We start from the raw sequence: 27,135 nt of genomic DNA on the forward strand, positions 1-27,135 counted from the left end.
GCAGAAAAAGACCATATGGCCCATCTAGTCTGCCCATCCATCCAATTTATCTAGCTCTTACAATGCCCATCACTCCCTCAGAGAGCACCTGCATTTATCTCATGTTTTCTTGAATTCAGATACCATTTTTGCTTTCACCACTATTTCTGTAAAGAAATAACTCCTAAGATTACACCAGAGTCTACCCACTATCTGGGATAGATCCAAGTCTACCTTTTTACGAAAAGACAGGTACTCTCTTTCCTGCCTAATCTCCATCAGCAATTTGTTCCATAAAACAGGGGCCACCACTGAAAAAAAAAAACGTATGTCCAAATAAAAGTCCCATTAACATCCTTAAAAAGTTGGAACAGTCAGAAGCTCTCACTGACTAGACCGGAACCATCTCCCTGGTATGTATCAGCTCAATTTCTCTCTCAAATAAATACAGCCCTTAATTCTCAAGAGTCTAAAATACCAGCATTAAAATTTTAAAATGAAGACGACATTTAACTGGAAGCCTCTGTAAACCTTATAATATAACGTGCTGAAATTCTTAGCACAACGTTTATCACATTTTATACTACCTGAAATCTATGTGTGAGCCTCAACCGGAGGCCCCACACACAAGAAATTATATTTATTTATTTTATTTAATTCTTTTATATACCGACCTTCATGACGGGAGTCATATCAAATCGGTTTACATGTAACAAAGGGGTAACATTCTTATCAACCGTTTAACAGTAAAATAATCAGAGGAAGTAAAAAAGTTACATATAACAAGGAGATCAAACTTGGGAATAGAAGAAAGAAGGACCGAGAGATAACCATTGTGATTAAAGGTTTCGCTATGTAAGTAGTCAGGAAGGCTTGAGATGTAGAATTTCTGAAGTGAAAAGATTAAGGGAAAGCTTGGCTAAATAGCCAGGTTTTAAGTTTTTTTCGAAATGTTTGTAGAGAGGGTTCCTGCCTGAGGTCCGGCGGTAAATTGTTCCAGATAGTGGGTCCTGCTATCGAGAAAGCTCGTTCTTTGGTTGTGGTGTGGCGTGAAGATTTGTTGGGAGGCAAAGGACAACTTCAAGTACCTCCAGCCAAAACTACAAGACACATTACACTAAGAGATCGGGCCTTCTCCACAGCTGGTCCCATCCTATGGAACTCCATTCCCCCAGATCTTAGAATGGAACCCAGCATCTCAAGCTTCAAGAAAAGACTTAAGACCTGGCTTTTCACACAGGCCTTTCCTAACTCCAACAATATTTAATTCCCAACAATTAACACTCATCGCCAGCAATATCATCAATAGCCACCTCTTACAATGTTATTATATGTAATTATCTTATATTCATTTTCCTTCTTTTTCCAAGTTCTATATCTCCTTGTTACATGTAACTGCTTTTTCTGCACTAATGTTCAAGTTGTTAAGTTTATTTATTATATTCTGCACTCCTGTTTCTTGTGAACCAGCATGATGGGACTATCGTCTTGAATGTTGGTATATAAAAGACTTAAATAAATAAAATAAATAAAAATGGAGAGATCCTTTATATAATTCTCTGGTGGGTCTGGATGAGGAGTGGAGTTTGAGGGGGAACTGGAGATCCAACGGGTATTGTTTGTGGATCGTTTTGTGGATTATGGTGAGGGATTTGTGTAAGATTCTATAGTTTATTGGCAGCCAATGTAGGTTCTTTAAGATGGGAGAGATGTGATCTCTGCGGTTTGTATTACACAAGACTCTAGCTGCTGCGTTCTGGAGCATCTGTAAAGGTTTTGTGGAGGAGAGTGGAAGCCCCAGAAGGAGTGAGTTGCAGTAGTCGATCTTAGGAAAGAGCGTGGCTTGGAGGACTGTCCTGAAGTCATGGAAAAACAGGAGGGGTTTGAGCCTTTTTAGGACTTGCAGTTTGTAGAAGCCGTCCTTTATCGTGTTGTTAATGAATTTCTTTAAATTTAAGCGATTGTCAAGGATTACTCCGAGGTCTCTAGCATGAGAGATTTGGGTTGTATGAGGGAGCTGAAGCGAGGAATCTGAATGGTCGGTTGAAATGATGAGTAGTTCAGTCTTGGACGTATTTAGGACTAGATTCAGATTGTTGAGGAGTTGGTTAATGGATTGAAGGCAATTTTCCCAGTATAGGAGAGTTTTTGAGAGTGACTCTTATGGGGATTAATATCTGAACATCATCTGCATAGAGATAATGTGTTAATCTTAGGTTGGTAAGCAGTTGACAGAGGGGGAGGAGGTAGATGTTAAATAGGGTGGGGGATAAGGAGGATCCTTGAGGAACTCCTACTGAAGATTTAATACTGGATGATTCTTTGTTGTTAATTTTGACTTTGTAGGTTCTGTTGCTTAGGAATGAATTAAACCATCTGTGTACAGATCCTGAAATACCGATGTCTGAGAGACGGCTTAGCAGAGTGGAGTGATTCACCGTATCAAATGCTGCCGAGATGTCAAGAAGAGCTAACAGAAATGCTTGACCTTTGTCTAGTCCTAAGATGATGTGATCCGTAAGGGAGAGGAGGAGGGTTTCTGTGCTGTAGGATTTGCGAAACCCATATTGATTAGGATAGAGAATATTATGATCAACTAGGAAATCCGAGAGTTGGGAATTGACCAATTTTTCAGTGATTTTTGCAACAAAAGGAAGGTTGGAAATTGGGCGGAAATTAGAGAGATCTTGAGTGTCTAGGTTGGGTTTCTTCAGAAGAGGTTTGAGTGATGCAGATTTTAGAGAGTCAGGATATATTCCTTGAGATAAGGTGCAGTTTATGATGTCTGCCAAGGGACTGGCTATGGTGTCTGGGATAAGGAGGAGGAGTTTTGTAGGTATATTGTCTGAAGGGTGGCTTGATGGTTTCAGTTTCTTTAGGAGGGTTTCGATCTCCTTAGATGAGATGGGTTCGAAGGTATCAAATTTGGCTCCAATGATGGTTGGTTTGGCAGCAGAAGTCTGTTGTGTGGAAGAGTTAGGGGGCAGGAGTGCTAAGGTGTTTGTTATTTTTTTTTGAAAGAAAAGAGCAAGTTCTTCTGCTTTGCTTTGTGCCTCTTCCTCTGGAATAGCTGGGGCATTGGTTTTCATGAGTTGTGAGACGTATGTGAAGAGAGCTTTTGCGTCAAATTGGAACTCATGGATTCTGCTGGCGAAGAAGATTTTTTTTGATCTTAGTATGAGGTTTCTATATCGGTGGAGCTGGTCTTTGTAGATGGATAACAGTCTATATATAACATATATATATGTTATATATATATATATGATATATATATATAATATATATGATATATATACATATAATATATTCTAACAGTCTAATTATGACCAATGGTGTAGCTACAGTTAGGCCCCATCCATTCTTCACTCAGGCACACCCACTTTTTCCTGCCCATTGGTAAATTAAGCCACAGGGCCAATTGCAAGCATCTAAACAGCCACCCAGGGCCAATGAGAAGGAGCTAAGTGGCATCAGTGGCCTCACTCAGCATGCGATATAGTGGCAGTGGCGGGCCAATTGCAGCAGGCTTGTTCCAGCACACATAGCCGAACAGCAAGAGTCCACAGAGGTGAGAAGAAAGCAGGTGTGGCGGTGGGAAGCTCAATGGCCAAAGAGCAGCAGTGGGAAGTGATAGTATCCCAACAGCAGGAAACAAAATCAAAAGCAACTTATGTAGGCAGCACATGGGAGGAGCAGACAGCAAGTAGGAGAGGATCAGGGATGAAGTCAGACTGGCCAATGGAAGTGAGGCAGCGTGTGCAACACAGGATATTTGAGCGCTCCTGCTGTAGCTTGTAAAGGGATCTGGCATGGCAGGCAGAAGATCAGAGAGAGACGGTCAAGGCTGACAATAAGAGTTTGTGGGAGAGGACAGTGGTGGGGTGAGAGTGAGACTGTTGGTGATGGGTGTGGAGGAGGAGGGAGACACAGGTGAGATTGTTCCTGAGAGGGTGTGGATATGAGGATTGACAGTGAGATTGCTGGTTTTGGGCCTGGAGAAAGAGGGCGTGTAAGTCTGGTAGGAATGGGGGTTGGGACAAGGAATGACTGCAGGACTGTTGGAGGAGATGGTGGCTTGGGTGGTGTGAACGAGATTGCTGAACATGGAGAAGGGAAAGAGGGGAACTGCTTGACTGCTATAGATTGAAAAACAGGTAAGTGGATGAGTGATACTGCTGGGGATTGGGGGGTACTGCCCCTCTTTCTCCCCATGATGACACAGCAAGAGAGAGAGAGAGAGAGCACCTGATGGAGAGGAGGAGTACTGAGAGAGACAGCTGATGATGAGGGTTGAGACTTGAGACTGCTAGGCGCAGGGAGAGGCATGAGAGTCTAATCTCATTCCTTTTAAGACAATGCTAAGGAGAGCAGTTGAGAATTGAGAGAGACTGATTTAGGAAACTTAACTTGTATGACAATTTACACACATGGTCAAAATAATGCAAAGTGTTTAAAAAATATTTATGAAAAAATGACATAATAGTAACAGTAACATAAAACTACAGATTAAAGAGAGAACAGTAAGATCAATTCCCAAGTTCTGGCGCTGATCCATACTGCAACTTATCAGATAGGGCAATGGTTTTCAACATTTCATGACTACCAATCAAGGGTTTTAGATGTCTTGCGTACCCCTAGGATCACAATACTACAGCAGTCCCTATTCACAAAAGGTGTGTTAAGTGTCAGCACTATTTAGTGCAGGCTCTGTTTTTCAGTAGGGCCTATAGATGGTTTAGCAGTAGTAAGTGCTTGAAGACACCGAGTTTAAAATATTAAAAGGGTGACAGCTGTAGCCTCAAGCGACTAAGTCAGGGAAGCAGGTAATAAGATACCACTCCCCCATTTAGAAATCTGTTGCCAGTTGCACTATAAGTCATTATTTATCAATAATAGTATAATAAACCTGGCTGAGACCTGTATGCCTCATGTCTACTACCCATGTTAACCTTGGGCCCAGCCAAAAAAATCAGTTCTAGCTATCCCAGTGATTATGACTATCACTGCTTGGTGTCCTAGATGATCTTAAATCTAAAAATGGGTACAATTTCCAAATTATTCTTTATTTGAAAAAAGCATTCCTCACAAAATGAGAGACATGTTTCTCCAAGTTTTAACTGGGCATCCAATATAAAAGAGTTAAGTCTACCCACTGGAGCAGTGGTTCTCAACCTTTTTTCTAGCAGGACACACCTGAGAGATGATGCTCACATGCATGACCATCATGGGATTAAATGTAGGCATATGTTCTGCATCCACTTCCTAACAATGGGTGGTGAGCACAACTAAGACATTTCCCTGTACAACTCACCATACCAAAAAAAAAAGATTCTGATTCTGGTGTCATTTTAATAGCAAAACTCTCTACTACCAGGTGCATTGTAAAATAATACAAACAAACCCCACTCTGTACATGTCTTTCAAACCTGCCATACTGCAGCAGCATTAACTCCAAGAAATGAAACAGCAATAGCCCTACCCATCAAAAGGCAGCAGTTCACCACTAGTGCAATATAATATTAAGAAAATACAACAACTAAGGCTGATACAAACCTCTAGTAAAGTACCTCACCTCAGTCACATACACACAGACAGACTTGCCTTCACCAAATATAGAATAAGAGACCACAAATTACAAATGTGCAAACAAAACCTGGAATGGAAACCCCAAGACCACTTTTTGCATGCAGTGCAAAACTGGAGACTAGAAACTAAAATATATTTCATCCTACCTAAGCAAAGAGAGAAGAGAGAAGAAATGCATAGTAGGACTCTTGCACCCAGTCACTCCCCATCATCCCCCTCACTTCTCCCAGCTACTCAATCATCCCTTCACATGCTCATATTCCTATCCAACATTCCTGACACCCCCCCATCCCCTTCCCTGTGCTCCCTCTCTCCAAGTCTCCCTGCCCTTCCCTACCCAGCGTATATCTGACCACCTCTTTCCCATCCCTTCCTGCTCAGCATCCCCCAATCTCCCCTCTCCCCCAACCCAGCAGCCCCCATCCCTACTCAGGAACCCCAACCTCCTTTCCTTCACCCCTTCCTATCTTCCCATGCCTTCCTGTCCAGCACATTTCCCTGTCTCCTGACTCCCAGCCAGCAGAAAAGCCTTCAGTCCAATTCAGAGTCTCCCTCCCTCTTTACCAGCAGCAGATGAGGGCAAGAAGCATTGAGGAGAGGAAGAAGGTAAGGAGGCAGTAGATTTATACAACACGCACCTCTACCCCTCATGCTCTTGCTTTCACATTCAGACCCTATGGGGTAAGGAGAGCATCGGCAGCCTCACTGCCAGGTCAGGCAGAAAGTTGATGTCCTGCCAGGCCCATATGAAAAGGAGTTGGTAATATCTCGCTAGGATCTAGGTGAAGGAGGAGGGAACAACCTCCCTCTGGCCAGGAAGAAAAGTAAGCAGCTTCCTGTCATACCCAATAAAAGAGAAGTCAGCCAAATCCTGCCCAGACTGAGGAGGAAAGAGCAGCCTTCTGTTGGCTCTGCAACACACCTCCCGGGACACACCTGTTGAGAACCACTGCACTGAAGTACAACTCCCCCTAATTTTACCATCTATACCTACAGTATGTATCAAAATATCATGACATATAAGAATGCCCGATCTAACATCTCTCCCCCAGCTAAACTTTGCTAAATTTTATCCTGCACCGAGTAAAACTGTCTGTACTATGTCCTTGTCCAAAATCTTCTTGAAAAACCATCCAAACCCTTAGCATCTTCCAAGACAGATATTTTTCTCCCCACACCAAACACTCTCTCCCCAAGCCTGAGCGAAAGCTGAAGACAGCTCCTAAACCCCTCCTCATACAGTTTTCTCTCCACCTCCTGTCACCTTCACACACCTCCAATTTCTTTTTTTTCTGCCCCAACCTCCCAGCTATCTCAAACAAGGCCAAAAAATTGCTACCATCACTTTCCTCTCCTGGCCCTAACTGGGATAGACACACCACCACTTGCTCCTCCCTGCCCATCAGCTAAGAAAATCCCCTCATCCCAGGCATGCTTGTGTGAGTTGATTTTTGAAACCCTGTTAACATCTCTTTCTGCACAAAACATGACACATAACATCTGTGGGAGAGAGCAAGAAGTAAGCAATGCAGTTACTCATATCCCTGAAAACACTTTAAGGTTACTACGGCACTGTTTAGCTTGAAGTTCAGAACGCAAGAATAAATAAAAAAGGTATGCAACAATGGAAGATGTTCAATACTGGGTTCCCTGTTAACATCTGGGACACTGAATGTAGCAGATGTTTGTGCACCCCTTATCAGCCAATGCTGCATGGCAACGTACAAATCTCAAGCAACAAAATATTGCAGCACGGTAAAAAAAAAAAAAAAACAAAACAAAACAAACACTTTAAACTTCATAAGAACACTATGTTAAAAAATATTTTCTCCTTTGATTTCATTTATGTAATGTGTGCTTATTTATATACAAAGTTTTGCTTGTGTTAAATGATAACCTTAAGCAGTTCTTGAGTACCAATTACTTTAAGAGGAAACAGAAAAATTATTCTAGCACAACACAATATATGGACCCACAGAATAAAAGTAAAGCAGTAAAAAGCAAAGAAACTTCTCCCCTCAGTTAAAAAAAAAAGGAAAACTAATTAAAGTTCCAGGAACAAAGTATTCTCAGAGAACAATACATTATCTCTAGCTTCAAACAGAAATCACTTCCTGAGTTCAGCTGCTATATTGGTTTACATTCCTGCTATATCTTGACCATGCAATCAGTTTCATACAAAAGAAGTGGGAAATGCAGCTGAAATGCAATGCTTTTTTCCTTCTAAACCCCAAGATGAGGTAGTTATTGCTAAGAGGTATTTTTGTGTATGAATATTTGCTTTGTATACAGTGTCAATTTCTGAGGACACAGTGAAAGAAAATGCTGCTCATGCAGATAAGCCTAAAAACAAAAAAAAGTGTTTTCTACAGTACAATATGGAAGGAGGTGTTCAGTTATTACAGACCTACTCTATCTATGGAAAGCCAAGGTTTCACTTCCATTCTGTGCAGATGGAAAAATCCTTACAGGCTGGTGTCAGACTATTTTTTGGCTGTACAGAAAAGCTTTTCCATATCCTAAAACCTCTCCACATTGTGAAATCCATTTCCTGATATGAAAATACAAAATTTAGCAAACATCTAGTTGACCATTTAAGCCATCAGTGCACATAAAACTGAAGTCTCTATTGTTCATATACTTTATATTTTAAAAGGAAAACCATCACAAAATTGTCACAATTTGCTATATTAAATACTTCACAGAGCATAAGATCCAAATCCACGAACCACCTGCTATACTTAAAATGGCAGATGATACTAAGGTCTGTAGTAGGGTTCACAAAAAAAAAAAAAAGCACCTCATTTATTTATTTCCAAAGATTTATTAGTCATTAGCACAGGCCCAAGGTCATGTACAAAACAATCAGAAAATTAAACAGATAATTTAAAAAAAAAAAAAAAAAAAAAAAAAAAGCGTCAGGACAAAAACTTACAAGAAAATTAGGTCTTACCTTTGATAATTTTCGTTCCTGTAGTACCACGGATCAGTCCAGACTCCTGAGTTTGCCCCCCCCCGTCTAGCAGATGGAGACAGTTTACCAAAACAAACTCCACCTCATATAGGCTGGTGCCACCTACAGTCTAGCAGTATTACGAATGTCAAAGCAAAATGGACCAATTAACTACGGTATATACAGTAACCTAACAACCGCAACATAACATAACCACGCCCCAAAGGAGAACAAGACAGTGTCGCATCAAGCTGTCAAGAAAAAACCAGCAGAGAGTGGACTCTCCATTCCCTTCCAAGGAGAAGACATGGGTGGGACTTTGATAATTTTCGTTCCTGTAGTACCACGATCAGTCCAAAGGTAAGACCTAATTTTCTTTTCCCTGTACGTACCCGGATCGGTCCAGATTCCTGGGATGTACCAGAGCTTACCTTAATTGGGATGGGATCCGGAGAGGCCCGCTCTAAGCACACTTTCTCCAAATCCACCAGCACCAGTTGCCCGAACATCCAATCGGTAATGTCGAGCAAAGGTATGCAGCGACTTCCACGTAGCTGCCCGGCAAGTCTCCTCTGGGTATACCTGGTGACTTTCCGCCCAGAAGGAAGCCTGAGAACAAGTGGAATGAGCCCGCAGACCTTCGGGTGAAGATCTACCGTCCAACACATAGGCAGAAGTGATGGATTCCTTAAGCCACCTAGCGATGGTAGTCTTGGAAGCCATATTGCCTCTGCGGGGACCACTCCATATAGTACAAAAAGGTGATCTGAAACTCGAAAAGCATTGGTCACCTCCAGATATCGCAGCAATGCTCGATGAACATCAAGCCTCCTAAGATCCTTAGCAAGCGGGTCCGATCTATCCAGATCCGAAAATGACGGAAGCTCGACAGACTGATTTAAATGGAAGGAAGACACCGCCTTAGGCAGGAACAAGGGAACTGTACACAGAGAAACCCCAAAGTCAGAGATGCGCAAAAGGGCTCCCAACAAGAGAGAGCCTGAAGCTCCGAGAGCCTGCGTGCCGACGCAATAGCCACCAAAAACCACTCTCCTGTGCGCGCGATTCAGTATTTTAATTTATTTTAATTAGGGCAGGCAGTAAAAAGAGGCGCTAGGGACACTAGCGCGTCCCTAGCGCCTCTTTTTTGACGGAAGCGGTGGCTGTCAGAGGGTTTGACAGTCGACGCTCAATTTTGCCAGCGTCAGTTCTCGAGCCCGCTGACAGCCATGGGTTCGGAAACCAGACGCCGGCAAAATTGAGCGTCCGGTTTTCGACCCGCCAGCCGTGGGCCCATTTTAAAATGTTTTTAATTTTTTTACTTTTTTAAACTTTTGGGACCTCAGACTTAATATCACCATGATATTAAGTCGGAGGGTGCACAGAAAAGCAGTTTTTACTGCTTTTCTGTGCACTTTCCCAGTGCCGGCAGAAACTAGCGCCTAACTTTGGGTAGGCGCTAATTTCTGAAAACAAAATGTGCGGCTTGGCTGCACATTTTGCTTTCTGAATCGCGCTGGAATACCTAATTAGAGGGGGGGGGCGGGTTGGACGCACGTTTTGGACGCGCTATTATCCCTTACTGAATAAAGGGTAAAGCTAGTGCGTCCAAAACACGCATCCAAATGCCGGCTAACAGTGCGCTCTGGAGCGCATTATACTGTATCGGCCCGAAAGTAAGGTCCTTCAAGGTTGCCCTGCGCAACGGTTCAAACGGCGCCCGACACAAAGCCTTAAGAACAAGGTTCAAATTCCAAGAGGGACAGGGTTGTCGCACTGGAGGCCGCAAATGTTTCGCCCCCCCGAAGAAAACGTGAGACATCAGGATGAGTCACCAAGGATGCACCCTGGATGTGACTACGCAAGGAACAGAGTGCCGCTACCTGCACACACAAGAACTACACGATAATCCCTTTGCCAATCCGACCTGAAGAAAGTTCAAAATTTCCGGAACTGTCGCTCGAGTAGGAACAATATCTCTGTCGAGACACCAAGTCTCAAAGACCTTCCAGACCCTGACATAGGACAGGGAAGTAGAGACCTTACGAGAACGCAACAGAGTAGTTACCACAGCATCCGAGTATCCCTGGGACTTCAGCCGCTTCCTCTCAAAAGCCATGCCGCTAGACAGAAGCTTTCGACCTGGTCTAAACAGACGGGTCCCTGATGAAGCAGATTCGGTCGGTCCGGGAAGTGCAATGGAGGCGCTACCATCAGATTTACCAGATCCACAAACCAGGGATGTCTTGGCCACTCGGGAGCGACAAGCATCACCTCCGACGGATGCAGCTCTATTTGTCGAATAACCCTGCTGATGAGGGGCCAAGGTGGACATACGTAAAGTAGAACATCCGTCGGCCAGGGCAGGACCAGCACGTCCACGCCCTAGGCTCCCGTGTCTCTGCGACGAGCAAAGAACCGCGGCGCCTTGGCATTCTTGAATGTCGCCATGAGATCTAACAGAGGAGTGCCCCAGTGAGCACAAATGACCTGAAAGGCCTCGTCCTCCAACTCCCATTCTCCTGGGTCGAGAACATGTCAACTGAGGAAGTCTGCCTGAAGATTCTCCACCCCGGCGATGTGAGAAGCCGCTATGCAGGCCAAGTGTTGCTCCGCCCAATGGATCAAGAGATGGGCTTCCAACGCTACCGGCCGACTCCTGGTTCCTCCTTGATGATTGATATAAGCAACCGTGGTCACATTGTCGGATAGAACTCTGACCGCCTTGCCCTGAAGGAGCGGGAGGAACTCTTATAGCGGTAATTGGACTGCTCTGGTCTCCAGACGACTGATGGACCAACGTGCTTCCTCCGGAGATCACAGCCCCTGCACCGACTTTCTCAAACACACTGCTCCCCAACCTGACATCAGTTGTGATGACCGTCCAATTCGGAACTACCAAGGGCACTCCCCGTGTCAAGTTGACCGGGGACAACCACCAATTCAGGCTGGATCGCGCCTGCTCCGTCAGAGGTAGCTTGAGATGGAACTGTTCTGATACTGGACTCCATCGGGATAGCAATGCTGATTGTAAAGGTTGCATATGAGCAAAAGCCCACGGAACCAATTCCAGCGTCGAAGCCAAGGAGCCCAGGACCTGAAGATAATCCCAGACCGTCGGTATAGGCCGGGATAACAAAAAGCGAACTTGGCCCTGAAGTTTGAGCATACGCTCCACCAGTAGAGAGACCGTCCCCTTGACTTGTGTTGAACAAAGCTCCCAAAAATTCCAGAGACTGAGAGGGCACCAAATGACTCTTGGCCTCGTTAACTACCTAGCCCAGCGATCTTAATAACTGAAGTATCCGGCGAACCGACTCCTGACAGAGAACTTTCGACTTTGCACGCACCAGCCAATCGTCCAGCTACGGATGGACAAAAAATCCTTCCCTGCGCAATTGTGCCGCTACCACCACCATAACTTTGGTGAATGTCCTGGGAGCAGTGGCTAGGCCGAAAGGCAGGGTCTGGAACTGAAAGTGCCGCCCCATCATGGCAAACCGTAGGAACCTCTGATGGTCTGAACGAATCCCGATGTGTAAATATGCTTCTGTGAGATCCAAGGATGCCAGAAACTCCCCCGGTCGGACAGACGCAATTATGGAACGTAGGGTCTCCATTCGGAACCGAGGGATCCGGAGGCATCTGTTGATCCTCTTTAAATCGAGACTGGGTCGGAAGGTCCCTTCTTTCTTGGGTACGACAAAGTAAATGGAATACCAACCTCTTCGCCGCTCTGTGGGTGGCAATGGAACAACGGCGCAGAGGTCGAGAAGACGCTATATGTATGTATTACACCCGCTGTAATACATACATATAGCGTCATTTTGTTGCCAGCCCGCAGGGTGACACCAGAAATAATTGGCGGGGTTGGCATGCAAAATCTAACGCGCAACCGTGTTTTATCACCTCTAGGATCCACGGATCCGACGTGATCTTGGTCAATTCCTTGTAAAAGAGGGATAGTCGACCTCCCACAAGTGGAACTGAGGAATGGACCGGCTGCACATCATTGCGAGGACTTACTTCCCGGCACGTTCAGGCTGGAGCCAGGTCTCCCGAAACAGCGCCCCCGAAAGGACAGAGTATGTCTGCTGCCGGCTGGCATTGTGGTGAAAAGAAGAGGCAGACCCATGGTTGGTCCGAGGTCTCCTATTACCACGAAATCACGAGCTTGAAGAAAAAAAAAACCTCGCGACTTCGGTCTATCTTCTGGCAAGCGATGTACCTTATTCTCGCCTAAAGACTGAATCAGATCCTCCAGCTCCTTGTCAAAAAGCAGCCTGCCCTTAAACGGTAAGGAAGCCAGCTGAGATTTTGACGACACATCTGCTGCCTAGTTGCGGAGCCATAATAATCACCGCGCTGACACATCCGATACCATAGACCTAGCCGATGTGCGGAGCAGATCATGGAAGGCATCCGCACTGTAGGCAATCACCGCTTCCAGTCTTCTTGCCTGGCGAGCTTCCTCCTGTGATAGAGAATTTATTTATTTATTTAAAATTTTTATATACCGACATTCATCCAGGATATCATATCGGTTCACATTGTAACGCAAAAACAAACGCACGGCATGGCGCTTTACATTGAACAGTAAAAACATGATAACAAGGCATTAACGAGAGGGGGGAACAATAATATGGGAAGTTTTGCAATAAAATTATAAACAAGAATTGCAATTATATACATATGTACAAAAGAAAGAAAACTATGAGGTTAATTTTAATCAGGCTAGGAGATAAGATGGGGAAGAATGGGGAAGAATCATTGGCTAGGAGCTGCTGGACCCAGCGAAGACATGCGTGTAAGGAAAAATTACTACACATGGCCGCCAGAATACCCAGGGCGGAGACCTCGAAGATCTTTTTAAGCTGAACCTCTAGCTTCCTATCTTGTAAGTCATTAAGGCCCCCCCCCCCCCCCCCCCCGTGACCGGAATAGTTGTCTTCTTAGTGACTGCGGCCACTGCAGAATCCACCTTGGGTACCCACAACAGCTCCAAAGCCTCCTCCGGGAGTGGATAGAGCTTATCCATCGCTTTTGTGACCTTTATTTATTTATTTAACATTTTTTATATACCGAGGTTCTAGAGACAAAATCACTAAGCACTTCGGTTTACATACAACTATTGAAATGACTGACTTGAGTCTTACAGAGAACAGGAAATAAAGAACTTGGATATTATACATTTAAACTCATAATGACATAGAACCTTTAAATAACAGAAACAGTAAAGGTTGGCAGTCAAACATGTAACAGGCGACCTTAAGCCCCATTCCTTAAATAGCAAGTCTGTTGCTGAAAAATGAAAAGGAAAGGAAAGGAAAGGCTGTAGGTGGCCCCCAAAGTCCTAGAACAATGGGGTCCGTAGTCTCCAATCTAGACTCTTCTTGGGGGAGCTGAATCCCCAATTCCCCTAAACTAGCCGGAATGAGAGGACCCAGTTCATCTTTCCTAAAAAGACGGACGACCTTTGGATCGTCGCCATCCGCCCCATGAGACCCTCTGAGACCCCCCTGCTGGGGGTCAGATTCTCCCTCAACCCCCCTCAGAGGCAGAGGGTACATCTGGGCCATCCTGAGCATCTGTGTCCGAAGAAGTATCTGTATCTGGTTGAGGCACCTGGACACTAGCTGGGCGTTGACCTCCTTGTGGGTCCGGCTCCGGGGCATTCTTGGCTCGCTTCCTAGGCTCGGGCAGAGGATCCGGACTGTAATGCCTTCTCCTGCCTGCCTTCTGGGCCTTATGCATCAGCAGGACAAAGTCCGATGAGAATGAAGAATCATCTCCCTCCCTTTCAGGGGCCTCCACAGACCTAGGCAAAATAGGCCTCGCAGGTCTGTCCCCCTCAGGGACCCTGCGCTGTGGGGATAAGCGAGGTGGAGGGTCCCCCCCCCCCCCCGAACGCTGATTCGTGAGCTGCTGGGGCCGCCAGCGCGAGCGGAGCTAAAATGGCACCTGCCGCCACAGATGCGGACCCCAGCGCATTTAAAATGGCGCCCGTTCTCACGGTTCACGGAAAGGCCTCGGGAGCCGACTGCAGCTCTCCGATAGCGCCGGTGATGGTCTGGACCCGGACCAAGACCTTTCCTGGGGTCGTGGAGGCTCCCTCACCCCCGGAGAGGTAAGTAGTACAGAGATTATCACGTGAGAGCCACGAGCGCTCGGTGCCGCAGGCCCTACACGCTGCCTGACGTGGCATTCCTGTCAACCCTAAAATCTATTTACAACCCCCCTAGGTATTTATTTATTTATTTAACATTTTTCTATACCGACCTTCATGGTTAAATACCATATCAGGACGGTTTACATCGAACAGGGATAAAATAATTAGGTAAAGGAAGAGACAAAGTTACATTAAACGAGGACCGTGAACTTGGAAGCTTAGGTAGCTGGAAGAAAAGAGATAAAGTTAAGTAAAGAAAAGAGAAATAACAAATTCCGGACTAGAGATAGTTCAGAATAGAATTAGTCCACATGTTAGAGTTGGTATCCATGCTGTCCAGGAATCAGATGAGGGGAGGTATAATTGTACGTATAATTGTTCGTGAGTAGATAAAGTCTAATGTGTATCCCAGGGTTCTGGGAAGGCTAGGCGGAACAACCACGTTTTGAGTTTTTTTTTTTAAAAGTTAGCAGGCAAGGTTCCAACCTGAGTTCAGCAGGGAGGTTGTTGAAAATGCTCGTTCCCTGGATGCAATGAGTCGCGTGGCTTTGGTTGGAGGGGCTTGTAGTGTTCCTTTGGATATTTCTCTCATTGGCCTATTAGAAGTATGGAGTTTTAATGGAATTTCAAGGTCGAGATAAAGGAGATCGTAGATGGATTTATGTATTAATGATAAAGATTTGTGAAGGACTCTGTGGTTGATTGGTAACCAGTGTAGATTTCGGAGGATGGGTGTAATATGATCACTCCGCTTGGTGCTTGTTAGGATTCTGGCAGCAGCATTTTGTATCATCTGAAGTGGCTTAATGGTTGAGCTGGGTAGACCTGCGAGGAGAGCGCTGCAGTAGTCTATTTTGGCAAATATCAAGGATTGAAGAACTGTCCTAAAGTCGTGGAAATATAAGAGAGGTTTGAGTCTTTTTAATACCTGTAGTCTGAAGAAGCAGTCTTTGGTGATAGTGTTAATCATACTCTTTAGGTTAAGACGGTTATCGAGTATTACCCCCAGGTCTCTAACCTGAGTATGAGTGAGGGCATGGTTATGATGGGTCTGTGATTGGATGTTGTCTTGGTTGGCGGAAATGAGAAGGAGTTCAGTCTTGTTAGCATTGAGGACCAAATTTAAACTGTTGAGGAGACTAGTGATAGATTGTAGACAGTTGTTCCAGATCGAGAGTGATTTGGTAATGGATTCCGTTATGGGAATCAGGATCTGCACATCATCTGCGTAAATGTAGTGAATAAGGTTGAGACTTGTTAACAATTGGCACAAGGGGAGGAGGTAGATATTGAAAAGTGTGGGGGACAGGGAGGATCCTTGAGGTACTCCTAGTGATGAATTTGTTGGTGGTGATTCTTTATTATTTATTCTGACCTTGAAGCTTCTATCACTAAGGAAAGACTTGAACCAGTTGTAGACTTGTCCTGAGATGCCTATGTCTAATAGACGATTCAGGAGAATGGCGTGGTTGACAGTATCGAACGCCGCTGATATGTCTAAGAGGATTAGCAGAAAAGAGTGTCCTTTGTCAAGTCCCATAATAATATGGTCAGTTAGGGAGATGAGCAGGGTTTCTGTACTGCGTGATTTGCGGAAACCATACTGTGAAGGATATAGTATATTGTAATCTTCTAAATACTCTGAGAGCTGGGTGTTAACCACCTTTTCTGTGATTTTGGCTAAGAATGGAAGATTCGATATAGGGCGAAAATTAGCTAGTTCACTAGGGTCTAAGTTGTGTTTCTTAAGGAGGGGTTTGAGAGAGGCGTTTTTTAGGATGTTTGGGTACAAACCTTGGGTTAAGCAGCAGTTTATGATGTTGGCCAGAGGTCCAGAAATTGTGTTTGGTATGAGTAGGAGTAACTTGGTTGGTAGGTTGTCTGAGGGGTGGCTGGATGGTTTCTGCTTCTTGAGAATGGATTCAATCTCTTTAGATGAAGTTAATTCGAAGTTGTCTAATTTGGCTCCCTTAAGCATATGGGTATTGGTAAATGAAGCGAGGGTGTTGTTATTGGGTGGGAGGAGTGAGAGCGTGTTTGATATCTTCTGCTGAAAGAAAATGGCTAGCTCGTTTGCCTTGGATTGAGCTTGTTCGTCTGGGATCGGTGGTGGTAGTGACTTTGTGATTTGAGACACATATGAGAAGAGAGCCTTCGCGTCATATTGGAGATCATGGATTTTATAGGCGTAAAAAACTTTTTTTGATTTTAAAATTAAAGACCTGTAATGATGTAAGGTTCCTTTGTAAGAAGAAAGCGTGGAGGAGGAAGGGGCTTTACGCCATTTGTTTTCCTTGTGACGTAGTTCTTGTTTTATCTGTTTGAGTTAATTGGAGAACCAAGGTTGATTTCCTTTTTTTAAAGGATTAATTCTTTTCGAGATAGATGGGCAGTGTTTATTTGCTACAGCTTCTGTGATATTGTGCCAGGAGAGCACCGCTGTGTTGGGATTGGATAGATCTATATTTTGAGATCGTTAGTGAGCTGTTCGTTGAGTGTGTCGGAAGCACATGATTTCCTGAAGTGAATGGAGGAGAGGTGTTGGGTGGTAGGTGTCTGTTTATTTGAGGTGAAGGTGGTTGTTATCAGATAGTGGTCTGACCAGGGGATGGGGGTACAAACCGGATCCTTGGTGATGGAGAAGTTAGAGTTGATAAAGATAAGGTCCAAGGTGTGTCCTGCTTTATGTGTGGGTCCGTTGACGATCTGGGTGAATCCCATAGCATTGAGGGCGGTGAGGAGGGCTTCACAGTTGGGTGCATGGTGAGTGGCTTCAAAGTGTATGTTAAAGTCTCCCAGGATTATGGTAGGAGAGTCAGTGTTGATATGTTTAACGATGGATTCAATAAGGGGGGAGGCGTCTGCTTCCAATACTCCTGGGGGGGCATAAACTAGTAAGACTTGCTTACTAGTTTATTACTACTTAATAGCGAAACGGAGTGCAAGAAGTCCCTAATGTGACCGGAGGGAAGGGAGAGTCGAGTCCAAGCAATAAGAGAAAAAAAAATAAGAAAATTTCTAATTCCCTTTTTTTTTTTTTTTTTTTAAATACCTGTCTAAATGCCTCTGGGTCCTGGATCCACTGGGGAGAGTGAACCGGGCTCCCCAGTATCACCCCCAGTTAACCTTACGTTGGAACAAAAGGGGTCTATGCCCCCAGTACCTCAGCGGCCTCTTGGTCCCTTCAGGACCTCCCACCCCCCTGGGAGGCAAGGGCTGGGACCTGCAGGCACACTCTGCGGTTCCTTACACTCCCACTGAAAAAGATTTAATTAATTAATTCTTTAAACTAATTTCCTGTCTATAAAGAAACTCTAGCACAGACTGTAGGTTTGGCACGTCCTCCACCCGCTGGAGACAGAAGAATACTGCCAGTCTGTAGGTGGCACCAGCCTATATGAGGCGGAGTTTGTTTTAGTAAACTTCTGTCTCCATCTGCTAGAGGGGGGGGGGGGGGGGCCAAACCCAGGAGTCTGGACTGATCCAGGTACGTACAGGGAATAACCATTATTGGAAAACTGATGACTGGGATCATGACCAGATGAAAGGGAAAGTGAGCAACATAATGCTGCTGGCCATCTTCTCTATTCCTAGGTAACAATCATTTTTATTCTCAAACCAGGGCTCAGCTTTAGGAAACTAATTAAAGTTCCATTATCAGAGGTGATTCTTTGCCTTAGTGTGGTTTGGCCTACTGGTAGCAAACTCGTTCACTGTGCAGCAAGTAGACAGACACTGCTTTTAGTAGAACTCTTCAAAGTCTATTACATAAAATCTTAAAATAGGAGAAACATGGAGTCTGCACATTGCTTCATGGGAAGATGGGCTACTTCTCATTTGGAAACAAAAGGGCCATTTTAAATTTCTTGGTGGGGTCCACAAAGCTGCTTATTAATGCAACAGTATATAATAGTTTATTACATTTTAAGTCTTAAGTTCCTCCTCACACCTCTGTAGTACTACTTATGAAGACACCAAATTAAATCAGCCCCAACTTATAGCACAAGCCCTACAAGTGTGTTGCAGCATTCTGTGCAACTACATGAAAATCTTTGGGATACAGAATTTGTTTTGATACGAGGTTTTTAACCTTTATTTGGTTTAATTTTACATTTTATTTTGAATTTTTATTTGAGCTGGATTTTCAGGATATCCCTAATGAATATGTCTGAGATAAGTCTGAATAATTAATTGTGGATAACCTAAAAACCCAAATAGCTGTGGGTCAACAGGATGGCTGTGGAAACCACTCTTCTACAGGCAATCCAGAAAAGGCTACCAAACACTGCAGAATCTGTATCCCGCTGACACTCTTTGTGATCCTGGGCAAGTCACTTCACCCTCCAATGACTCAGTACAAACTCAGGGGTAGATTTTCAAAGCGTTACACGCATAAATTCCAGGGATTTATGTGCTTGACTGGCCATACGCGCACCGGGCCAATTTTCAAAGGCCCGGTCACGCGCACAAGTCCCAGGACCTCGTGAAAGGAGCGGGGAAAGAGGCCACTGTGCTGGGGGGAATTGGGTGCCGGCAGGCACAAGAGGTAAAGATTTTTTTTTGGGGGGGGGGGGGGAAAGGGAGGTTAGTGTAGGGGGTTGGGAAGTTCCCTCCCAGTCCACTCCGAAATTGGAGCGGACTGGGAGGGAACTGAGGAAGCCGCGGGCATCGGCACGCGCAGGATGCACAAGTGTGCACCCCCTTGTGGGCGCTGACCACCAATTTTATAACATTCGCGCACATGTTATAAAATCGGGCGTCCATGTGTGTGCGTCGGGTAGCGCACGCACATCTTTGAAAATCTACCCCTTAGTTCGTTATCTAAGCATTTTTCTCATACACACAGAATGGGAGAAAAGCCCTTCAAGCCCTTAGATCAGGGGTGGGCAATTCTAGTCTTCAAGGACTGCAAATCAATCAGGTTATCCCTAATGAATATGCATGAAATAGAATTGCATACAACTGAAGTAGATTGCATGCAACTCTCTCTCATGCATATTAGAGTTATCCTGAAAATCCGACTGGTTTGCAGCCCTCAAGGACTGGAGTTGCCCACCCCTGCCTTAGATTGTAAGCCCTCTGGGGATAGAGAAATACCTAAAGTAACTGAACATAATACATTTTTTAAAACATATATATAATCTAATACATTTTTTAAGCCATTGTGAGGCATAAGGACATAAACATGGATACCTTGAATAAGGAGAGGGCAGGAAAAGAAGATGCATAATAGAAACATTCAATTACTTTAATGATATAAATTATAAAAAAGGAAAACATTTTCAGCAGAAAAGGAGTCTTAGATCAAAACATATTAGAGGAGTTATTAGGAAAAGGAATGCAAAATAAAACCTCTATTGAGCCATGGAGCCTCCACACCTAGATTACTGTGTGGAATCCTGATTGCTGCATCTCAAAAAAGATTTAGTAGAATTAGTAAAAGGTACAGAGAAGGGCAATCAAAATGCTAGAGGGGTTGAAACAGCTCCCCCATGAGGAAAGGCTAAAAAGGTTAAGGTTCTTCAGCCTGAAGAGACAGCTGATAGAGGTCTATAAAAATCATGAGTGGAATGGGTAAATGCAAATCGATTTTTTTTAAAGCATAAACAAAGACTATGGGACACACCATGAAGTTACTAAGTAGCATATTTAAAACAAATCAGAGAAAATATTTTTCACTCGGTGCACAATTAAGCTTTGGAATGAATTGCTGGAGGATGTGACAAATACAGTTAACATAGCAGGATTTAAAAAAAAAAAAAAAAAAAAAGGTTTGGACAAGTTCTTGGAGGCATAGTCCATAAATAATTAACAACCAGGGAGACTTAGGGAAAGCCAACAGAGCAGCATGGAATCTACCTACTATAATGAGATCCTGGTAGGCACTCATGACCTGGATTGGTCACTGTTGGAAACAGGATACCGGGCTTGATCGACTCTTGGTCTGAACCAGTATGGCAGTTTTAGATCATATTGTGCTAGTATCAACCTAGCAGCTGGGTCTGTCTTGTTGGCTGTAATTAAACTAGAAGTCCTAATGTAAATGCAGGTGCTCACCTAGAGGCCGATACAGTAAAGTTCGCGGGAGAGCAGGCACTCGCCCGCTCTCCCGGCGCACGCACAGGCCAGTGTCCTGTGCGAGCAATTCAGTAAACTAAAATATTTAAATTAGGGCCGGTGGTAAAAAGAGGCGCTAGGGACACGCTAGTGTCCCTAGTGCCTCTTTTTGGACAGGAGCGGCGGCTGTCAGCGGGTTTGACAGCCGACGCTCGATTTTGCCGGCGTCAGTTCTCGAGCCTGCTGACAGCCACGGTTCGGAAACTGGACGCCGGCAAAATTGAGCGTCTGGTTTTCAACCCACGGGCCCATTTTAAAAATTTTTTATTTTTTTACTTTTTAAACTTGCGGGACCTCCGACTTAATATCGCCATGATATTAAGTCGGAGGGTGCACAGAAAAGAAGTTTTTACTGCTTTTCTGTGCACTTTCCCAGTGCCGGCAGAAATTAGGGCCTACCTGTGGGCAGGCGCTAGTTTCTGAAAGTAAAATGTGCGGCTTGGCTGCACATTTTGCTTTCTGAATCGCGCGGGAATACCCGATAGGGCCATTAACATGCATTTGCATGTTGCGGGCGAGTTGGACGCGCGTTTGACGCACTATTACCCCTTACTGAATAAGGGGTAAAGCTAGCGCATCCAAAATGCGCGTCCAATTGCCTGCTAATCGGGTCTGTGTGTAGGCTATGCAGAGGATATTGGGGGGAGGGGGGGGGGCTAGAAGCTTAGGCATCAGCCATGCTAGTATTTTTGAAAATTTAGATTATTACAGTCTTGTGGTTACATAGAAACATAGAAATGACGGCAGAAGAAGACCAACCGGTCCATCCAGTCTGCCCAGCAAGCCTTACACTTATTTTTTCTCATACTTAACTGTTTCTCTTGGCTCTTAGTAACCTTATGTTCTAATTCCCTTTTCACCCCCACTATTAATGTAGAGAGCAGTGATGGAGCTGCTTCCAAGTGAAATATTAAGTTTGATTAGTTGGGTAAGCAGCAGCATAGCTCTCTGCCATGAAGCAGAGGGCAATGCTGGAAATGTGTGAAGTATCAGTTTTTCTTTTCCCCTGTCATTGAAGCAGGGAGTCATGCCGGACATGCACCGAAAGTGAAGCATGCCTTGAAAGTCACATTAACTATCATCAAATATTGAAAAGCCTAATAATTGGTAATACCTATAGCCCATGAACCCATCCCTGTTTTTTTCTTTTTTTTTTTTTTTAATTGGGAGATGGATGCCCTTCATCCTTCTACTCTGTGAAGGTGGACACCTACCACCGGCCACTGGCATCCCGCTCTGTGGCTACTGCCGCTCCATGCAGTGTTTTACTACCTGCTCTTTATATGCGTCCTCTAGAACTGATGGATCCCATCCCTGGTTTTTTTTTATTATTTAATTAATTATTTATTTGAGCTGGATTTTCAGGAATGGTAAAGGTGGGTGCTGGAGAGAACTAAGTTGCAATCTTATATGATCTTCTACTCAATATAGTAGAGTACAAAGCAGGAAGACAAAAAATAAAAGACTGTCTTGGATAAGAAGAAATTTTGCAGGTTGTCAAGCTCTGTGACTAACAGATGGGACTATTCCTTAGCTTATGAACAGGACTGGGCAAACTGGATGGACCAAATGATCTTTTGTGTAACTCTGTAGAACAAAGGGTCATGATATGATTCTGAACAAGAGTGGAGTAAGGATTACCATAAAGAAGTATTTCCTAACAGAGTGGGAGATCTATGTGCATGAACAGCATTCCAGTGGAGCTGGTGGGGACAGCAATCTGTAACAGAATTCAGCGATCAAACAGAAAATCCATAGCAGTAGGAAAGTTAGAGAAGAGATGGAAATAAAAATAGGCTCTGCAGCAGGAAGGAAAAGGAAAAGGAATTACAAGTGGACTTCACCCCTAAGCCCCAGCTGGCCTGATTTCCAGGATATTCACAATGCATGGGGCATATTTGCATCAATCAGGTTTAAGCAGCAGTTATTAAAGGGGATGAATTCCTGGACCAGTGTTCTGTGTATGCTTTCATTTACTTGTCATGGAGAAACCAGATATATGCTGCAACATTCAGGCCCTCAGCAAACGTGACTCAAACAAGTGCAGTAAGGTAACACAAATTTAAAGTTTCTATCACTAATCTTCAAATGAAAGATTGAAAAGCTTTACTAAAGTTGTACAGGGTTGGGTTGCTGGGTCAAGTTTTAAGGGTTTTTTGTTTGTTTGTTTTTTAAAGCAACAGTGCATCTGTTTCAGAGAAATATTGTCAGACACTGAATAAAGTTTACTAGGTTTGTTTAGTCCAGCAGTGCTCAAACCAGTCCTGGTTTTCGGGATATCATTAGTAAACATTAATGAGATATATAGTTGCATAAATTCTGAATTTTCTCATTTTTCATGGATCCGATTATTGTGCTCTGTGATCGAGGACTAATATATCCGACTGCCGCTCGCATTTTTACAACCTCAATTTTATTTACAAACTGTTTTAGTTTCTTTAATCATTATTTGGAAAAGGTGATAGCTCACTAGGGTTACAGCACTACATTTGTAACCAGTAACTTTAGCTCTAGCAGAAAAATCAGTTACACTGGCAAGTTTAGTAATAATATTTGTCTTCTGGGGGTATAGCTGTTTCTGAAAACTTTGGGGGAGATTTTCTAAAAATGCGCCCGCGCGTACTTTTGTTCGCGTACCAGGCGCAAACAAAAGTACGCCGGATTTTATAAAATACACGCGTAACCGTGCGTATCTTATAAAATCCGGGGTCGGCACGTGCAAGGGGGTGCACATTTGTGCAACTTGCGCGCGCTGCCCGTTCCCTCTGAGGCCGCTCTGAAATCGGAGCGGCCTCGGAAGGAGCTTTCCTTCCACCCCCCACCCCCCCCGCACCTTCCCCTCCCTATCTAAACCCTCCCCACCTGTGTTTTAAAAGTTACGCCTGCCAGAAGCAGGCGTAACTCGCATGCGCCAGCGGGCTGTTGGCGCATGATTCCCTGGCCCGGGATCCGTTTCGGAGGCCTCGGCCATGCCCCCGGGCAGGCACCACACCCCCCGACACGCCATCCCGGGGCTTGCGCATGCTGCTGAGCCTATGCAAAATAGGCTCGGCGCACGCAGGGGGGTTTTAAAGGGTTACGCGCATAACTTATGCGCGTAACCCTTTTAAAAATCTACTCCAAAGGAAATATGATTTTTTCCCCCAAATATTATTAATTCCACTTTGTCTTTTGTGGCTCTCTTGCCTTTACTTGAGACAAAGCTTTCAAAAAACAGATTTTGCTTATACTATGCACTTTCTGAAGCTTTCAATGTGCAGAATCAAAGTTTTCTACAGGACTTCTCAGTCCTGGTCTGGTGACCCCACAATTCAGGTTTTCAGGATATCCACCATTAAAAATGTATGAGATAAATCTACATAAACCAGAGAGCCAGTATATGAAAATTTCTCTCATGCATATTCATCATAGATATCTTGGAAGCCAAAATGGCTGAGAGGTCACCAGGACAGATTTGAGAATGTCTGAATTAGTATATTTAACACATAGGGGCCAATGCAAAAAAAAACCAAAAAACAAAAAAAACGCTGAAAGCAGGTGCTGTGTATTTAGCGCCCATTTTCCTAGTGCACCCCCAGGCACCTTGCCTGGGGGTGCCATGCACTATTTAAATTAGGGGTTGCATTGTCAAAGAGGCGCTAGGGATGCTTGTGCGCCCATAGTGCCTCCTTGACAGCGGAAGCCCGCGAGTGGTTGGCTGTCAACAGCCATCCACCAGTTTGAAAAACAGACGTGAATTTATCATCATCCCTTTTCCTAATCAGGAAACAGCCACGGGTTCGGGAAATGGATGCTTGTTAACTGATGTACAGAGAAGCATTATTTTCTGCTTTTCAGTACAACTTGTGGGAGTACTTAAATTAACACCACTCTATGCAGGTAATAATTTCTGAGCACAAAACTGTGCGTTTTAGACGCACATTTGCTTTTTGTATTTTGGGTGATTAAGTAATAGTCTAATCAACATGCATTTGCATATGATGAGCACTATTAGTTTCACCATGCATTGGATGCTTTGTGGAGGCACTAATCCCCTTATTGCATAAAGGGATTAGGTAATGCCTACACAACCCAAGTCCAACTGTGGGTTAAACAGTGCGGCTGAGCACAGTGAATTGCATCGGTCCCATAGTTTGAAAAAAAAAAATGCACATGAAAGTTTGAGTTTTATTTAAAAGTCAATCAACTTCTTATATTTAGTTTACACCAGCAGTATTGGTAAAATAAGTCTGAAAATCTCCAAATATATATATTAATATTAAAATATTCACTAAGAAATAGAAACAACTAGAACACCCTGAATCTATTTAAAAAAAAAACAAACCATAAAAAACAGAATCTGCCAAATATAGAAACACTTTCCCTTGAAAATGTGAAAGTTTTAAAGTTACCACGTGCCACACAGCAATGGCTGACATTTGTTTACAATCCTGCTGCAGTAGTAAAGATCTATAAACTGCAAAAACACCACTGAGCCCCAATCAGTTTGCTTGCCAGAGCTAGAAACAAACACATATTGTTCCTTTCTTTTCTAAGAGATTGACTTTTGTGGTCTGGGACTCTCGTACACACCATCACCTTAACTTCAGTTGGTTGCAGGACTACTTCATTGTACTTTCCAAGCACCTCTAATATACACATCTACAATGAAGTGCAAACCAAGCCGCATTTGCCACAAAGAAAAGTGAAACTCCGGTTACAGGAAGAGTGCATCTTATCCTGTCTGTAGAGTCAGAAGAAGAGAAAAATGCGCTGAGAAGTTTTGTAAGAAGCCAAGAAGCAAGAACAAAGCCCATTCAGCCGGGGGAGATGACTCTCGGTAGCAGCGTGCGGACCGTAGCTAGGCCCTACGCAGCCGGCGGCTTTCCTGAGCCGCGCATGCCGGACGGCGCGAGAAAGGAAAAAAAAAAAAAAAGGGAGAGGAAAAAGCGCACTCACCGCTGCAGCACCACGAAGAAGGGGCACCGTGGGGGAAACTGTAGGAGTCGGGCAGGATAGAGACGCTGGAGCCGAGGTGCGGGCACTCCATGGTACCTGGACTCGGGCTCAGCAGCCGCAGCTGCGTACCACCACGGCCATTTCTTAAAAAAAAAAAAATAAAAAAATAAGCCAGCCAAGGCAAGCTGGACTCCAGGCTTTAGCGGCTGCCGAGGCCTCTCCGTTCCCTTCCCGTTCGGGACAGCCTCATATTCCGCGTTCCGGCATTTGCCGCTGTTAGCCAGTGCGCGGGTGGCCTGCGTCACTACCACGCCCCAGCAACGACGACGCGGAAAGGCGCGCGTACGTGCAGCGGCCTGCGCGTTGTCAAGAGGAGTGTCAGCCTGTGCGCTGGAAGAGCACGCGCTCCCTGACGAGGTCTCTGCTCGGAGTCTGTGCACGTGAGCCTTCGGAAGTGAAATCTAATCTTCATTTAAACATTTTGAGGCTTTCCCCCCCCCCCCCCCCAATGAATCTGGGCTTCTACCTTACCCCCAGGTTAATGGAACAAGCTTATTCTGGCCTGTCAAACTTCATTGTGGATATATTGGAAAAGTGAATGGCCGTGGGAGCCAACTCTTCTAGAGACAATCTAAAAATGGCTACCTAAGCACTGCAGACGCTGAATCCTGCTGATACTCCTTGTGACTTTGTACAAGTCACTTCACTCACCGTTGCTTCAGGTACAAATTTTGGCACGAAAAAGTTAGGGGGAAAATCTAATCAATCAGACCCTTAGATTGTAAACCCTTTTTGGACAGGGAATACCTACTGTAGCTGAATGTAATCTGGTTGGAAATGTCATGAAAGGCAAAATATAAGTAAACAATATTATTATAAATATTGTAAATATAAAAGCAAATTGTAAGGACATAAATATGTATATCCTGTAAGGGGAGGGCAGATAAGGAAGATACATAATAGAAACATTTTACATCAAGGATATACATTATTAAAAAAACCAAACATTTTCAGTGGAAAGGAAGTCATAGTAATATTGTAAATGATGGTAGATAAAGACCAAAATGATCCATCCCAGCAAGTTTTTTAGGATAATAGTAACTGCCTCCCGATGCAGATTACCCTAAACCTTCTGTTAATGGTAGTAGTAACTGCCGTCCTATGCAGGTTATCCCCAAGCAGAAATGTAAATTTCAGGTGTAATAGAAAAATTATCCCATTTTATTTCATTTTGTAGTCAGTAGGGATCTTCTTTTTATCACTTGCCCTTTTAAATTCCATTATCGTTCCTGTCTTCACCACTTCTTCTGGGAGGGCATTCCATGCATCCACTATCCTTTCTGTGAAAAAGTATTTCCTGACATTATTCCTGGGTCTTCCCCCTTGGAGTTTC

The 27,135-nt window shown here is 44.2% G+C and overlaps 1 protein-coding gene across 1 annotated transcript in view; it reads right to left on the minus strand.

Annotated features, from left to right (window-relative positions):
• The window catches only part of USP3 (ubiquitin specific peptidase 3), a 122,326-nt gene extending 96,352 nt beyond the window's left edge, over nt 1-25,974 (minus strand). Inside the window, exon 1 of the mRNA XM_029575775.1 lies at nt 25,743-25,974. Coding sequence (XP_029431635.1) covers nt 25,743-25,833 — 91 coding nt within the window. The 5' untranslated portion in view covers nt 25,834-25,974. The remainder of the gene's footprint in view (nt 1-25,742) is intronic.
• Between the last annotated feature and the right edge of the window lie 1,161 nt (nt 25,975-27,135).

The sequence above is a fragment of the Rhinatrema bivittatum genome, chromosome 13 (genome assembly GCF_901001135.1).
Source record: "Rhinatrema bivittatum chromosome 13, aRhiBiv1.1, whole genome shotgun sequence".
NCBI classification, from domain to species: Eukaryota; Metazoa; Chordata; class Amphibia; order Gymnophiona; family Rhinatrematidae; genus Rhinatrema; species Rhinatrema bivittatum.